The following is a 16,811-nucleotide window of genomic DNA, read 5'->3' on the forward strand; positions in this document are numbered from 1 at the left end:
GTGAGGAGGGATTGACGCAGGGTGAAGAGGGAGTGACGCAGGGTGAGGAGGGAGGGACGCAGGGTGAAGAGGGATAGTGACGCAGGGTGAGGAGGGATTGAGCAGGGTGAAGAGGGAGTGACGCAGGGTGAGGAGGAGTGACGCAGGGTGAGGAGGGAGTGACGCAGGGTGAAGAGGAGTGACGCAGGGTGAAGAGGAGTGACGCAGGGTGAGGAGGGAGGAGCAGGGTGAGGAGGGAGTGACGCAGGGTGAAGAGGGAGTGACGCAGGGTGAGGACGGAGTGACGCAGGGTGAGGAGGGAGTGACGCAGGGTGAGGAGGAGTGACGCAGGGTGAGGAGGGATTGACGCAGGGTGAGGAGGGAGTGACGCAGGGTGAGGAGGGAGTGGCGCAGGGTGTTGAGGGAGTGACGCAGGGGAGGAGGAGAGTGACGCAGGGTGAAGAGGGAGTGACGCAGGGTGAGGAGGGATTGACGCAGGGTGAGGAGGGAGTGACGCAGGGTGAGGAGGGAGTGGCGCAGGGTGTTGAGGGAGTGACGCAGGGTGAGGAGGGAGTGACGCAGGGTGATGAGAGAGTGACGCAGGGTGAGGAGGAGTGACGCTGGGTGAGGAGGATGACGCAGGGTGAAGAGGAGTGACGCAGGGTGAGGAGGGAGTGACGCAGGTGAGGAGGGAGTGACGCAGGGTGAGGAGGTGTGACGCAGGGTGAAGAGGGAGTGACGCAGGGTGAAGAGGAGTGACGCTGGGTGAGGAGGGAGTGACGCAGGGTGAAGAGGGAGTGACGCAGGGTGAGGAGGAGTGACGCTGGGTGAGGAGGAGTGACGCAGGGTGAGGAGGAGTGATGCAGGGTGAGGAGGGAGTGACGCAGGGTGAAGAGGGAGTGACCGCAGGGTGAGGAGGAGTGACGCTGGGTGAGGAGGGAGTGACGCAGGGTGAAGAGGGAGTGACGCAGGGTGAAGAGGGAGTGACGCAGGGTGAGGAGGAGTGACGCAGGGTGAAGAGGGAGTGACGCAGGGTGAGGAGGGAGTGACGCAGGGTGAGGAGGAGTGACGCAGGGTGAAGAGGGAGTGACGCAGGGTGAAGAGGAGTGACGCTGGGTGAGGAGGGAGTGATGCAGGGTGAAGAGGGAGTGACGCAGGGTGAGGAGGAGTGACGCTGGGTGAGGAGGGAGTGACGCAGGGTGAGGAGGAGTGACGCTGGGTGAGGAGGGAGTGACGCAGGGTGAGGAGGAGTGACGCTGGGTGAGGAGGGAGTGACGCAGGGTGAGGAGGAGTGACGCAGGGTGAAGAGGGAGTGACGCAGGGTGAGGAGGAGTGACGCTGGGTGAGGAGGGAGTGACGCAGGGTGAAGAGGGAGTGACGCAGGGTGAGGAGGAGTGACGCTGGGTGAGGAGGGAGTGACGCAGGGTGAAGAGGGAGTGACGCAGGGTGAAGAGGGAGTGACGCAGGGTGAGGAGGAGTGACGCAAGGTGAGGAGGGAGTGACGCAGGGTGAAGAGGGAGTGACGCAGGGTGAGGAGGAGTGACGCAGGGTGAGGAGGGAGTTACACAGGGTGAAGAGGGAGTGACGCAGGGTGAGGAGGAGTGACGCTGGGTGAGGAGTGACGCAGGGTGAGGAGGAGTGACGCAGGGTGAGGAGGAGTGACGCAGGGTGAAGAGGGAGTGACGCAGGGTGAGGAGGGAGTGACGCAGGGTGAGGAGGGAGTGACGCAGGGTGAAGAGGGAGTGACGCAGGGTGAGGAGGGAGTGACGCAGGGTGAGGAGGGAGTGAAGCAGGGTGAGGAGGAGTGACGCAGGGTGAGGAGGGAGTGACGCAGGGTGAAGAGGGAGTGACGCAGGGTGAGGAGGAGTGACGCAGGGTGAGGAGGGAGTGACGCAGGGTGAGGAGGGAGTGACGCAGGGTGAGGAGGGAGTGACGCAGGGTGAGGAGGGAGTGACGCAGGGTGAGGAGGGAGTGACGCAGGGTGAGGAGGGAGTGACGCAGGGTGAGGAGGGAGTGACGCAGAGTGAGGAGGGAGTGACGCAGGGTGAGGAGGGAGTGACGCAGGGTGAAGAGGAAGTGACGCAGGGTGAGGAGGGAGTGACGCTGGGTGAGGAGGGAGTGACGCAGGGTGAAGAGGGAGTGACGCAGGGTGAGGAAGAGTGACGCTGGGTGAGGAGGGAGTGATGCAGGGTGAAGAGGGAGTGACGCAGGATGAGGAGGAGTGACGCAGGGTGAGGAGGGAGTGACGCAGGGTGAAGAGGGAGTGACGCAGGGTGAGGAGGAGTGACGCAGGGTGAGGAGTGACGCAGGGTGAGGAGTGACGCAGGGTGAAGAGGGAGTGACGCAGGGTGAGGAGGAGTGACGCAGGGTGAAGAGGGAGTGACGCAGGGTGAGGAGGAGTGACGCTGGGTGAGGAGGGAGTCACGCAGGGTGAAGAGGGAGTGACGCAGGGTGAGGAGGAGTGACGCTGGGTGAGGAGGGAGTGACGCAGGGTGAAGAGGGAGTGACGCAGGGTGAGGAGTGACGCTGTGTGAGGAGGGAGTGACGCAGGGTGAAGAGGGAGTGACGCAGGGTGAGGAGGAGTGACGCTGGGTGAGGAGGGAGTGACGCAGGGTGAAGAGGGAGTGACGCAGGGTGAGGAGGGAGTGACGCAGGGTGAGGAGGAGTGACGCAGGGTGAGGATGAGTGACGCAGGGTGAAGAGGGGGTGACGCAGGGTGAGGAGGGAGTGACGCAGGGTGAGGAGGGAGTGACGCAGGGTGAAGAGGGAGTGACGCAGGGTGAGGATGAGTGACGCAGGGTGAAGAGGGAGTGACGCAGGGTGAGGAGGGAGTGATGCAGGGTGAGGAGGGAGTGACGCAGGGTGAGGAGCGAGTGACGCAGGGTGAAGAGGGGGTGACGCAGGGTGAGGAGGGAGTGACGCAGGGTGAGGAGGGAGTGACGCAGGGTGAAGAGGGAGTGACGCAGGGTGAGGAGGGAGTGACGCAGGGTGAGGAGGGAGTGACGCAGGGTGAAGAGGGAGTGACGCAGGGTGATGAGGGAGTGACGCAGGGTGAGGAGGGAGTGACGCAGGGTGAGGAGCGAGTGACGCAGGGTGAGGAGGGAGTGACGCAGGGTGAAGAGGGAGTGACGCAGGGTGAGGAAGAGTGACGCTTGGTTGAGGAGGGAGTGACGCAGGGTGAGGAGGGAGTGACGCAGGGTAAGGAGGGAGTGACCCAGGGTGAGGAGGAGTGACGCAGGGTGAGGAGGGAGTGACGCAGGGTGAGGAGGGAGTGACGCAGGGTGAAGAGGGAGTGACGCAGGGTGAGGAAGAGTGACGCTGGGTTGAGGAGGGAGTGACGCAGGGTGAGCAGGGAGTGACGCAGGGTGAGGAGGGAGTGACGCAGGGTGAGGAGGGAGTGACGCAGGGTGAGGAGGGAGTGACGCAGGGTGAGGAGGAGTGACGCAGGGTGAGGAGGGAGTGATGCAGGGTGAGGAGGGAATGACGCAGGGTGAGGAGGGAGTGACGCAGGGTGAGGAGGGAGTGACGCTGGGTTGAGGAGGGAGTGACGCAGGGTGAGGAGGGAGTGACGCAGGGTGAGGAGGGAGTGACGCAGGGTGAAGAGGGAGTGACGCAGGGTGAGGAGGGAGTGACGCAGGGTGAAGAGGGAGTGACGCATTGTGAGGAAGAGTGACGCTGGGTTGAGGAGGGAGTGACGCAGGGTGAGGAGGAGTGACGCTGGGTGAGGAGGGAGTGACGCAGGGTGAAGAGGGAGTGACGCAGGGTGAGGAGGAGTTACGCTGGGTGAGGAGGGAGTGACGCAGGGTGAAGAGGGAGTGACGCAGGGTGAAGAGGGAGTGACGCAGGGTGAGGAGGAGTGACGCAGGGTGAGGAGGGAGTGACGCAGGGTGAAGAGGGAGTGACGCAGGGTGAGGAGGAGTGACGCAGGGTGAGGAGGGAGTGACGCAGGGTGAAGAGGGAGTGACGCAGGGTGAGGAGGAGTGACGCAGGGTGAGGAGGAGTGACGCAGGGTGAAGAGGGGGTGACGCAGGGTGAGGAGGGAGTGACGCAGGGTGAGGAGGGAGCGAAGCAGGGTGAGGAGGAGTGACGCAGGGTGAGGAGGGAGTGACGCAGGGTGAAGAGGGAGTGACGCAGGGTGAGGAGGAGTGACGCAGGGTGAGGAGGGAGTGACGCAGGGTGAGGAGGGAGTGACGCAGGGTGAGGAGGGAGTGACGCAGGGTGAAGAGGGAGTGACGCAGGGTGAGGAGGGAGTGATGCAGGGTGAGGAGGGAGTGACGCAGGGTGAGGAGCGAGTGACGCAGGGTGAAGAGGGGGTGACGCAGGGTGAGGAGGGAGTGACGCAGGGTGAGGAGGGAGTGACGCAGGGTGAAGAGGGAGTGACGCAGGGTGAGGAGGGAGTGACGCAGGGTGAGGAGGGAGTGACGCAGGGTGAAGAGGGAGTGACGCAGGGTGATGAGGGAGTGACGCAGGGTGAGGAGGGAGTGACGCAGGGTGAGGAGCGAGTGACGCAGGGTGAGGAGGGAGTGACGCAGGGTGAAGAGGGAGTGACGCAGGGTGAGGAAGAGTGACGCTTGGTTGAGGAGGGAGTGACGCAGGGTGAGGAGGGAGTGACGCAGGGTAAGGAGGGAGTGACCCAGGGTGAGGAGGAGTGACGCAGGGTGAGGAGGGAGTGACGCAGGGTGAGGAGGGAGTGACGCAGGGTGAAGAGGGAGTGACGCAGGGTGAGGAAGAGTGACGCTGGGTTGAGGAGGGAGTGACGCAGGGTGAGGAGGGAGTGACGCAGGGTGAGGAGGGAGTGACGCAGGGTGAGGAGGGAGTGACGCAGGGTGAGGAGGGAGTGACGCAGGGTGAGGAGGAGTGACGCAGGGTGAGGAGGGAGTGATGCAGGGTGAGGAGGGAATGACGCAGGGTGAGGAGGGAGTGACGCAGGGTGAGGAGGGAGTGACGCTGGGTTGAGGAGGGAGTGACGCAGGGTGAGGAGGGAGTGACGCAGGGTGAGGAGGGAGTGACGCAGGGTGAAGAGGGAGTGACGCAGGGTGAGGAGGGAGTGACGCAGGGTGAAGAGGGAGAGTGACGCATTGTGAGGAAGAGTGACGCTGGGTTGAGGAGGGAGTGACGCAGGGTGAGGAGGAGTGACGCTGGGTGAGGAGGGAGTGACGCAGGGTGAAGAGGGAGTGACGCAGGGTGAGGAGGAGTTACGCTGGGTGAGGAGGGAGTGACGCAGGGTGAAGAGGGAGTGACGCAGGGTGAAGAGGGAGTGACGCAGGGTGAGGAGGAGTGACGCAGGGTGAGGAGGGAGTGACGCAGGGTGAAGAGGGAGTGACGCAGGGTGAGGAGTGACGCAGGGTGAGGAGGGAGTGACGCAGGGTGAAGAGGGAGTGACGCAGGGTGAGGAGTGACGCAGGGTGAGGAGGAGTGACGCAGGGTGAGGATGAGTGACGCAGGGTGAAGAGGGGGGTGACGCAGGGTGAGGAGGGAGTGACGCAGGGTGAGGAGGGAGTGACGCAGGGTGAAGAGGGAGTGACGCAGGGTGAGGAGGGAGTGACGCAGGGTGAGGAGGGAGTGACGCAGGGTGAAGAGGGAGTGATGCAGGGTGAGGAGGGAGTGATGCAGGGTGAGGAGGGAGTGACGCAGGGTGAGGAGCGAGTGACGCAGGGTGAAGAGGGGGTGACGCAGGGTGAGGAGGGAGTGACGCAGGGTGAGGAGGGAGTGACGCAGGGTGAAGAGGGAGTGACGCAGGGTGAGGAGGGAGTGACGCAGGGTGAGGAGGGAGTGACGCAGGGTGAAGAGGGAGTGACGCAGGGTGAGGAGGGAGTGACGCAGGGTGAGGAGGGAGTGACACAGGGTGAGGAGCGAGTGACGCAGGGTGAGGAGGGAGTGACGCAGGGTGAAGAGGGAGTGACGCAGGGTGAGGATGAGTGACGCTTGGTTGAGGAGGGAGTGACGCAGGGTGAGGAGGGAGTGACGCAGGGTAAGGAGGGAGTGACCCAGGGTGAGGAGGAGTGACGCAGGGTGAGGAGGGAGTGACGCAGGGTGAGGAGGGAGTGACGCAGGGTGAGGAGGGAGTGACGCAGGGTGAGGAGGGAGTGACGCAGGGTGAGGAGGAGTGAAGCAGGGTGAGGAGGGAGTGACGCAGGGTGAGGAGGGAGTGACGCAGGGTGAGGAGGGAGTGACGCAGGGTGAGGAGGGAGTGACGCAGGGTGAGGAGGGAGTGACGCAGGGTGAGGAGAGTGACGCAGGGTGAGGAGGAGTGACGCAGGGTGAGGAGGGAGTGACGCAGGGTGAGGAGGGAGTGACGCAGGGTGAGGAGGAGTGACGCTGGGTGAGGAGGGAGTGACGCAGGGTGAAGAGGCAGTGACGCAGGGTGAGGAGGGAGTGACTCAGGGTGCAGAGGGAGTGACGCAGGGTGAGGAGGAGTTACGCTGGGTGAGGAGGGAGTGACGCAGGGTGAAGAGGGAGTGACGCAGGGTGAGGGGGAGTGACGCTGGGTGAGGAGGGAGTGACGCAGGGTGAAGAGGGAGTGACGCAGGGTGAGGAGTGACGCTGGGTGAAGAGGGAGTGACGCAGGGTGAGGAGGAGTGACGCTGGGTGAGGAGGGAGTGACGCAGGGTGAAGAGGGAGTGACGCAGGGTGAGGAGTAGTGACGCTGGGTGAGGAGGGAGTGACGCAGGGTGAAGAGGGAGTGACGCAGGGTGAGGAGGAGTGACGCTGGGTGAGGAGGGAGTGACGCAGGGTGAAGAGGGAGTGACGCAGGGTGAAGAGGGAGTGACGCAGGGTGAGGAGGAGTGACGCAGGGTGAGGAGGGAGTGACGCTGGGTGAGGAGGGAGTGACGCAGGGTGAGGAGGGAGTGACGCAGGGTGAAGAGGGAGTGACGCAGGGTGAGGAGGAGTGACGCAGGGTGAGGAGGGAGTGACGCAGGGTGAAGAGGGAGTGACGCAGGGTGAGGAGGAGTGACGCAGGGTGAGGAGGGAGTGACGCAGGGTGAAGAGGGAGTGACGCAGGGTGAGGAGGGAGTGACGCAGGGTGAAGAGGGAGTGACGCAGGGTGAGGAGGGAGTGACGCAGGGTGAGGAGGGAGTGATGCAGGGTGAGGAGGGAGTGACGCAGGGTGAAGAGGGAGTTACGCAGGGTGAGGAAGAGTTACGCAGGGTGAGGAGGGAGTGACGCAGGGTGAAGAGGGAGTGACGCAGGGTGAGGAGGAGTGACGCTGGGTTGAGGAGGGAGTGATGCAGGGTGAAGAGGGAGTGACGCAGGATGAGGAGGAGTGACGCAGGGTGAGGAGGGAGTGACGCAGGGTGAAGAGGGAGTGACGCAGGGTGAGGAGGGAGTGACGCAGGGTGAGGAGGGAGTGACGCAGGGTGAGGAGGGAGTGACGCAGGGTGAGGAGGAGTGACGCAGGGTGAAGAGGGAGTGACGCAGGGTGAGGAGGGAGTGACGCAGGGTGAGGAGGGAGTGACGCAGGGTGAAGAGGGAGTGACGCAGGGTGAGGAGGAGTGACGCAGGGTGAGGAGTGACGCAGGGTGAGGAGGAGTGACGCAGGGTGAAGAGGGAGTGACGCAGGGTGAGGAGGGAGTGACGCAGGGTGAAGAGGGAGTGACGCAGGGTGAGGAGGGAGTGACGCAGGGTGAGGTGGGAGTGACGCAGGGTGAGGAGGAGTGACGCAGGGTGAGGAGGGAGTGACGCAGGGTGAGGAGGAGTGACGCAGGGTGAGGAGGGAGTGACGCAGGGTGAGGTGGGAGTGACGCAGGGTGAAGAGGGAGTGACGCAGGGTGAGGAGGAGTGACGCAGGGTGAAGAGGGAGTGACGCAGGGTGAGGAGGGAGTGACGCAGGGTGAAGAGGGAGTGACGCAGGGTGAGGACGGAGTGACGCAGGGTGAGGAGGGATTGACGCAGGGTGAGGAGGAGTGACGCAGGGTGAGGAGGGAGTGACGCAGGGTGAGGAGGGAGTGACGCAGGGTGAGGACGGAGTGACGCAGGGTGAGGAGGGAGTGACGCAGGGTGAAGAGGAGTGACGCAGGGTGAGGAGGGAGTGACGCAGGGTGAGGAGGGAGTGACGCAGGGTGAAGAGGGAGTGACGCAGGGTGAGGACGGAGTGACGCAGGGTGAGGAGGGAGTGACGCAGGGTGAGGAGGAGTGACGCAGGGTGAGGAGGGAGTGACGCAGGGTGAAGAGGGAGTGACGCAGGGTGAGGAGGGAGTGACGCAGGGTGAGGAGGGATTGACGCAGGGTGAGGAGGGAGTGACGCAGGGTGAGGAGGGAGTGGCGCAGGGTGTTGAGGGAGTGACGCAGGGTGAGGAGGGAGTGACGCAGGGTGAAGAGGGAGTGACGCAGGGTGAGGAGGGAGTGACGCAGGGTGAGGAGGGAGTGACGCAGGGTGAGGAGGGAGTGACGCAGGGTGAGGAGGAGTGACGCAGGGTGAAGAGGGAGTGACGCAGGGTGAGGAGGGAGTGACGCAGGGTGAGGAGGGAGTGACGCTGGGTGAGGAGGGAGTGACGCAGGGTGAAGAGGAAGTGACGCAGGGTGAGGAGGAGTGACGCTGGGTGAAGAGGAGTGACGCTGGGTGAGGAGGGAGTGATGCAGGGTGAAGAGGGAGTGACGCAGGGTGAAGAGGGAGTGACGCAGGGTGAGAAGGAGTGACGCAAGGTGAGGAGGGAGTGACGCAGGGTGAGGAGGGAGTGACGCAGGGTGAAGAGGGAGTGACGCAGGGTGAGGAGGAGTGACGCAGGGTGAGGAGGGAGTGACGCAGGGTGAGGAGGGAGTGACGCAGGGTGAGGAGGGAGTGACGCAGGGTGAAGAGGGAGTGACGCAGGGTGAGGAGGGAGTGACGCAGGGTGAGGAGGGAGTGACGCAGGGTGAGGAGGAGTGACGCAGGGTGAGGAGGAGTGACGCAGGGTGAAGAGGGAGTGACGCAGGGTGAGGAGGGAGTGACGCAGGGTGAGGAGGGAGTGACGCAGGGTGAAGAGGGAGTGACGCAGGGTGAGGAGGGAGTGACGCAGGGTGAGGAGGGAGCGAAGCAGGGTGAGGAGTGACGCAGGGTGAGGAGGGAGTGACGCAGGGTGAAGAGGGAGTGACGCAGGGTGAGGAGGGAGTGACGCAGAATGAGGAGGGAGTGACGCAGGGTGAAGAGGGAGTGACGCAGGGTGAAGAGGGAGTGACGCAGGGTGAGGAGGAGTGACGTTGGGTGAGGAGGGAGTGACGCAGGGTGAAGAGGGAGTGACGCAGGGTGAGGAGGAGTGACGCAGGGTGAGGAGGGAGTGACGCAGGGTGAAGAGGGAGTGACGCAAGGTGAGGAGGAGTGACGTTGGGTGAGGAGGGAGTGACGCAGGGTGAAGAGAGAGTGACGCAGAGTGAAGAGGCAGTGACGCAGGGTGAGGAGGAGTGACGCAGGGTGAGGAGGGAGTGACGCAGGGTGAAGAGGGAGTGACGCAGGGTGAGGAGGAGTGATGCTGGGTTGAGGAGGGAGTGATGGATGTCGCCGTAATTATTGAGCAAAAGTCCTGTCTCATCAAAGCGATCAACATCGTCACAAAGATATAAGCGAGTCTTCTTTCTCCCTGTAAATGGAAGACTTATGGGAGAATTTGGTGGAAGAGACATGGGGGAGATGGGATGGAGAAAAAAGAGGGAGTTGGAGTGATACTAGAGACGAAGGGAGACGGGGAGCGATGGATGGGAGTATGCAGTGGAGTAACTCGATGTTGCATAACATTAATACCAACTATACCCGCCATTTGCCACAAATTGATGGTGACGTCACCTGTGCCAGGCCAGGTGCACTTTGAAGCCATGCGAAGTGTAGAAGGCTCTCTGACAGGAAGTCATGGGCTGACTGACTGACATGACTAGCAGATGCACAAGCTGTGCTCCTTACTGTGCCAACGTGTTCCATTTTAGCTGCCCGGCGCTCTGCTCGTTGTGAGCGTCGCTCCTCAGCCCTTAGTTTGTTGGACGGCGATTGCCTCCAACTGACCAGGAGCGTCCCTCACGAGCCTTCTCTATAGAGGCTGATCTTATCACCGCTGGTACCAGTCTTCAGCAAGTCCACTCGGCTCCACATCCTCCCATACCACATCAATCTATCTCTTCTGCAGCCTGTGACACGCCCGTTTAACCCCCTCTATCTGGCCAAACCGAAGCTTTTTGGGCATGCAGTAGTTGGGCATGCAGGTTACATGACCTGGCCAACGCTGCGCAGCCTTGCCTGCCGGAGGAGCTCACCGATGGGAATGTGTCCAGATCTTTCAAGGATTTGTGAGCTCACAATTTAGCCTGGTAAAACCCAGGAGGGATCGTAGGCAGGCCAGCCTGAATGTTTTTAACCGGCGAAGATGTTCCATTAGGGGGGTCCACGTTTCACAAGTATAGAATAGGGAGGGCATGACTCTGGCCGAGAAGACCCGAAGCTCCTTGTGGAGCGACAGGCCAGGTGGCTTCCACACGGTGTTACACAGCCAATGGAAAGATGATGCCACCTGACTGATTCGGAGTGAGACCTCTGCTCGAACCAGAGCTGGTCATAACCATGCTGCCCAGGTATGGAATACTCTCCATTCCACAACTGCTCCATCACCAATGGCAAAAAATACCCAGGCAGGTACTTAGTTTTGGTTCAAGTTCATTTATTAGGTATAGCCCTGTAAGCCATCCGGCTCTTGAATCGGGTGCAACCGCAACAAACAAAAAACTAAAATATGAACAAAAAACATCTTAAAGTGAATATGTGACTGAGTGCAAACAGAAAATCCAAGAAAAGACAGTAAAGTATTGCAGAAAAAGCACCGTACACAAAAATGTGCAAAAATCCCAGTGGGATGCAAGTCAAACAACAACAACCACAAGACAACTTAGATTAAGGCCATCAGTCTAACTCTGTACTACAACAAACAAACATGGCCAAACCAAAACAGTGGTCATAAGAACTGACCGAATTTTCACAATAAACGATGTAAACAACATGTACTGTACTACCAAACTCTGCAGCCATAGCTGGCTGCATGAGTCACTCCACAACAGTAGGAGCATCAGTCGGAGTATCAACATTTTTCAATGCACCTTTAAGATCAGCACACTAAATCAAAACACAGATCATACTTTGCAGCGATCATCCGGAGCGAAACATTGTATTTTAGGCCACTAAATTGAAGTGGCAGCTAGGGGTGTACAACTCCTCTAGAGCAGTTTTGAGTGAAGATCTCATAGGTAGTGATTCCAGTTGCAGTTTATTGGCAATAGCATTCCAGACCCTTTGGGCATCAATAGCAAAGGCCCTTCAGTATTTGTACGGCAATAGGGAATGTGAAGCTGGTAAATGAGCGAAGACCTTAGGTCAAATTTGTTCTTTGAAACAGAGAGGAGATCCAGCAGGTAATCTGCGGATTTTTTTGTAAATACATCATGAATAAATAAGATCTGATGCACAAGTCGTCGAACATTGAGAGATGTTAAGTTTGACCCAATGTAGAGATCACAGTGGTGAGTCCTATATGGACAGTTCAATGCAAATCTTAAGGCTGAGTGATACATTGAGTCAAGCTTTTTCAGTACAGTACTTGGGGCTGATTTATTCACGATGTCACAGTAATCAAGTAGAGGCAGTATGGTAGCTTTTATCAATTCCAAACGGAATATAGGGGGAAAGCAGTGCTTGTGTCGATACAGAAAACCAATTTTTTTTGTCTTTTTACCAATATAATCAATGTGATCTTCAAATTTCAGTTTTGAATCAAGAATGACCCCAAGATACTTATAGATCTTGACTTACTCTATTTGATAATTATTTAAGGAATGTAATTGGGGAAAAATAACTTCCTGCTTTAGTCCTGGTGAGAAGCATAGCACCTTGGTTTTGGAGGTATTCAGGACTAGTTTAAGAGCAACTAGCTGATGTTGTAGTTTGTTGAAATCACCCAAGAGCTTAGCAATCACGTCATCCGGAGAGCGTCTAGCAGTAATCAGTATCGTGTCATCTGCAAAAAGATTTACCCTGGAATGATCCAGGTCAGTGCCCAATTCATTGACGTAAAGAGAGAACAGGAGGGGGCCGAGGATTGAACCCTGTGGAACCCCTTTTGTTATCTTAACACTGTTTGACCTCCAACCATCTGTGCGTACAGTTTGGGTGCGAAAAGAGAGGTAATTTTTTAACCATTCTACTGCGTGTTTGGAGAAACGGAGGCAACTTAGTTTACTAAACAGGGTGTTGTGGTCGACTGTATCAAAGGCTTTGGACAAGTCAAGAAAAAGACTGGCGCAGTACTGCTTATTATCAAGGCTACTGTAAATGTGATTCAGAGAGTCTAATGCAGCAGATGTGGTGCTGTATTTTTTTCGGAACCCAGATTGTTTTCGATGTAATAGATTGTTGTCGGACAGGAAACTGCTAATTTGGTAGTTCAATAATTTTTCAAAAATTTTCATCAACGGGGACAAAATTGAGATAGGTCGGTAGTTATTTGGATCATCTTTAGGGCCCCCTTTGTGAAGTGGACGAACATATGAATGTTTCCATTCTAGAGGTATTGATGCTTCTTTGATGGACAGGTTGAAAATATGGGCTATAGGTTTGTATATTAGGTGACCAACAATTAGCAGAGCAAAGATGGGAATATTATCTGCTCCGGTAGAGGAGGACCCTTTGAGGTAGGACAGTTGTTTCAGAACATTACTTTCGTGGATTGGCTGGAAACTAAATTCGTTTAATGTTTGAACAGGGGTGTAGGAATTTGCATGCGCAGGGGTGACTCCCAATACATTATCAAAAAGGTCACCAGCTTCAGAAAAATGAAGGTTAAGATTGTCAGCTATTTTTTGGGGCTCTGAAAAATATTCCCCATTTCGGTTAAGCTCAACGGGCAGATTATATGTGTAAGATGCCTGTTCGATACTTTTGATTGTTTTCCAGAAGATCCTGGCATTTCCATGTGATTCCAGGAGAGTGGAGGAAAAGTATGCATTTTTTGCATGCCGTATTTTTTGACGCATCTATTCCTTAAAATCCTGTATTCTAGCCAGTCATGGACCAAATTACTTTTCTGAGCACATGCCCAAGCCTTGTCCCTAGTTTTTATAAGCTTAGTAATCAAGGGATCAAACCATGGTGGACGGTTGCCTTTAGTTTTAAATCTAACCAACGGAGCATGTTTGTTAAGAATTTGGAGAAACGTGTACCTGAAAGTCTCCCAAGTCGTAGTCAGGTTTAGGATATCACAGGCCTTGTCAATATCCGAGTGAAGCACATCATTAATAAATGCCTGAGAGCTGAAGTGTCTCATGGAGTGCTTCTCAACCAATTTAGGGGGGGCTTTGGGTCTGGCTCATGATCTCACCCCAAATATGAAGGAGTGATCACTAAGGTTATTACCCAGAACACCAGTCAGCGTGAAATTGTGAGGGGCATTTGTTAATAGGACGTCAAGCAGAGATGACTGTCCTGGGTTTTTTAGGTTTGGGTCTTGTGGGGACATTTATTAATTGAAATAGGTTAAATTCATCTGCAAAATTTGTGGCCACGGCGGGCGGGTTTAGCCAATTCCAATTGAGATCACCCATTAAAATGGTGGGGCTGATGGTAACACCCCACCTCTTAATGGCACACTCCAGGTTCAGCAGCAGCACCTCCAACTCCTCTGAGTGAGCAGCAATCAGTAGAACATCAGCATACATTACATGGTTGACCAGTAGTAGTCCCCACTACCCCACGACCCATGGATCAGGATTGCTAACCAGGTGGATGGCATTTGGGGCCGTCCATAAATTACGTCACGCACCTGAGGGGGGGGGGGGGTCAGACATTTGTGACGATGTGTGACGAGGGGGGGTTTGAGAAATGTGATGTCACATCAAAATGCGCAACTTTAAATAAATATAGACAACACGTTCTACTTAATTAAATAGACTTTTTAATGTTTTCTCCTACAACATCAGAGTGCAGCGCCACATTAAATACGCACTACAATGCATATTTTTTTTGGGGGGGGGGGGGCAGAGCTTTGTGACGTCATATTTGAAGGGGGGTCTGACTTTTTGTGACGCCGTGTGACGAAGGAGGGGGGGGGGGGGAAAATCGTCCAAAATCGCGTGACGTCATTTATGGACGGCCCCTTGTGGATTGTAGGATTCTCAAGCGTGCTGTACAATTCCGTCGTCAAAATAGCGACTTGATTTCCTATTCCGTTTAATGGAGATCCAGGATTCCCTGTTGAAGTTATTGGGAATTTCTGGGAGATTTCTCGACTTTATATCATGTTCCTTTCATTGACGACTCCTGCCATGACGTCGTGTGACTGCCCCCCCTCCCCCATGCTGTAGGAGATGGAGGGTGGCCTCTACTTGTGTCTCAACTCCTTCTTGGGGTTCGGCCGCGAGCACGTGGAGCGGCACTTCCGCAGAACGGGACAGCGCCTTTACCTACACATCCAACGCACGCGCAAGCAGGCACGTGTACACACACCATGCACAAATATCCACGTATAGCCTACACAGACTGTTGGCGCAAGTGCTGTTAGTGAGCACCTATTAATGCCAGAACGGCACGAGGGGGTGGGTGGCCAGCACCACGCCCGGCTGCCTTTGTCTCACTCGTGGCGATGTTTACTATACACCGCACCAGATACTCATTTGAGGCTGAGTCGACCTAGGGGAGGCCTAGGATCTTCTTCTTTAGTGCTGCCTAACGCAGGCCTAGGATCGGTTCAGATAATCATCACTGGTGTTGGCCATGAGCGGGAATCGAACTCGGGTCGCCATGTTCGTGGCACGTTGCGCTAACCGCTACACTATCTCTCCCCTCGTATACATACACGCCTGCTCACACGTGTTCGTCTACACACACAAGAAACAAAGACTTCCTATTAAGCCTTCACCAGACTCTTAGGGCAATCTTGTATACAAACTCGTACAAACAGGTATGGGCAAACACACGTGTACATGCACATAAACTTGAGTGAGTGAGAGGCTGGGTGAGAGGCGGGTGAGAGGCGGGTGGGTGAGAGGCGGGTGGGTGAGAGGCGGGTGGGTGAGAGGCGGGTGGGTGAGAGGCGGGTGAGTGAGGGGTGGGTGGGTGAGGGGTGGGTGGGTGGGTGAGTGAGTGAGTGAGAGGCGGGTGGGTGGGTGAGTGAGTGAGAAGCGGGTGGGTGGGTGAATGAGGGAGAGGCGGGAGGGTGGGTGAGAGGTGGGTGGGTGAATGAGGGAGAGGGAGGTGGGTGAGTGAGTGAGAGGCAGGTGAGTGAGTGAGAGGCGGGTGGGTGAGAGGTGAATGCTCATCTCCCATGTGCTATGGGCAGGAGGAGGATAAAAGTGCAGCCCGAGACGAGGACCCGCCCCGCAAGAAACCCACGCGGCTCGCCATCGGTAACTCACTACTTCTCACAACACACAGACAATAACCACTACTCACAAGTACTTACTTCTCCCCACCATACCCATCACTAATCACCACAAACACATACTCACCGCTTGCTCACTCCTAACTCAATGCATCCTTCCCACCCTCAACTATACTCAGAACTCGCCCACACACTCACTGCAACTCGCCCACACACTTGGTGGTGCTGATGGCAGCTGTGGTGGTGGTGGTGTTGTTGATGATGATATTTCTGATGGTCATGTTGATGGTGTTGATGATGTCAATGATGGCGTGTAGGAGTGGAGGGCGGGTTCTCGGTGGAGGCTGACCGGGCCGAGTATGATGAGGTCGTGACACTAGTGGTGTTCCCCGAGTATCTGCGCCTGAGTCTTCCCGAGCTCGAGCAGCTTCCGGCCATCGCCCGCGAGCGCGTGCGTGACGCACCGCACCACACCTTACCATTTAGCACATCGAATCACACCACGTCACACCGCATCACGCTGCCCGCTGCCCGTGCACCATGCCCCCAGGTGAGCCAGGCATGCACTGCGGTGCTGGCAGCCGACTCGGCGTCGCGTCGCCAGGAAGTGGAGGCGTGGGACGGGGAGGTGAGGAACGTCTCCCCCCACGCGCTTGGCCTGCAGCAGCTCGACAACGGCGTGCGTATTCCTCCCAGGTAAGATTCCTCATTTGCACCCTCGCACAATAACAAAAACAGCCGCCATTGGTCACAAAGTGCCGATGCCGTCACAACACAGTTCTTGTGCCAGGCGAGATGACAGATCCAGCTGCCATAGGGTTGACTTACTGGGATTACTGGCAGATGGAGCACCTGTGCACCCTACTGTGCCAACTTGCTGCGTTTTAGCTGCCCAATGCTCTTGTCATTGTGAGCGTCGCTCCTCTGCGCTCTGCTGTTGTTGAAGGGCAAATAGCTCCAACTTCCTAGCAGCGTCCTTCACGAGCCTCCTCCACAGAGGCTGATCTTAACACTGCTGGTGCCAGTCATCAGCAAGTTCACTCAGCTCCATATCCTGTACCGCATCAGCCCATCTGTTACCTTGTCCATGCAGTGCCATTTAGCCCCCTTGATCAGGCCAAACAGAATCTGCTTGGGTATGCGGTGGCTGGGCATGTGGGCTACAGGAGCCAGCCAATTGTTCCTTTCCTGGCGGAGAAGTTCATCAATGGAAATGTGTCAATCTTTCAGAGATCTGTGAGCTCCTCACACTAATCCAATCTGATTAAACTGAGGATGGATCATAGGCCGGCCAGCCTGAATATTTGAAACCGACACAGATATTCCTTTAAGGTGCTACACGTTTTAGCAACCATAGAGAAGGGAGTGCATAACTGTGAACAATAATACCCGATAAGTATTGCCTGGTAGAGGAGGTCATATTAGGCATTTGACTTGTCAGCTTTGCTTGCATCCCTCCACTACTATTCATCTTCGGTGGAGACTTAAGCCACCACCATAGGGAGACAT

At 57.1% G+C, this 16,811-nt stretch overlaps 1 protein-coding gene across 2 annotated transcripts in view; it reads left to right on the forward strand.

Annotated features, from left to right (window-relative positions):
• Positions 1–16,811, forward strand: part of LOC133352310 (ubiquitin carboxyl-terminal hydrolase 5-like) — a 46,547-nt gene that overhangs the window by 5,250 nt on the left and 24,486 nt on the right. For both annotated transcript variants that reach the window (XM_061567887.1, XM_061567888.1), the window contains exons 2-5: positions 14,287–14,412; positions 15,261–15,327; positions 15,620–15,753; positions 15,853–15,998. In XM_061567887.1, coding sequence (XP_061423871.1) covers positions 14,287–14,412; positions 15,261–15,327; positions 15,620–15,753; positions 15,853–15,998 — 473 coding nt within the window. The remainder of the gene's footprint in view (positions 1–14,286; positions 14,413–15,260; positions 15,328–15,619; positions 15,754–15,852; positions 15,999–16,811) is intronic.

The sequence above is a fragment of the Lethenteron reissneri genome, chromosome 40 (assembly GCF_015708825.2).
Source record: "Lethenteron reissneri isolate LAM-NWPU_2019-01 chromosome 40, ASM1570882v1, whole genome shotgun sequence".
Classification (NCBI taxonomy): domain Eukaryota; kingdom Metazoa; phylum Chordata; class Hyperoartia; order Petromyzontiformes; family Petromyzontidae; genus Lethenteron; species Lethenteron reissneri.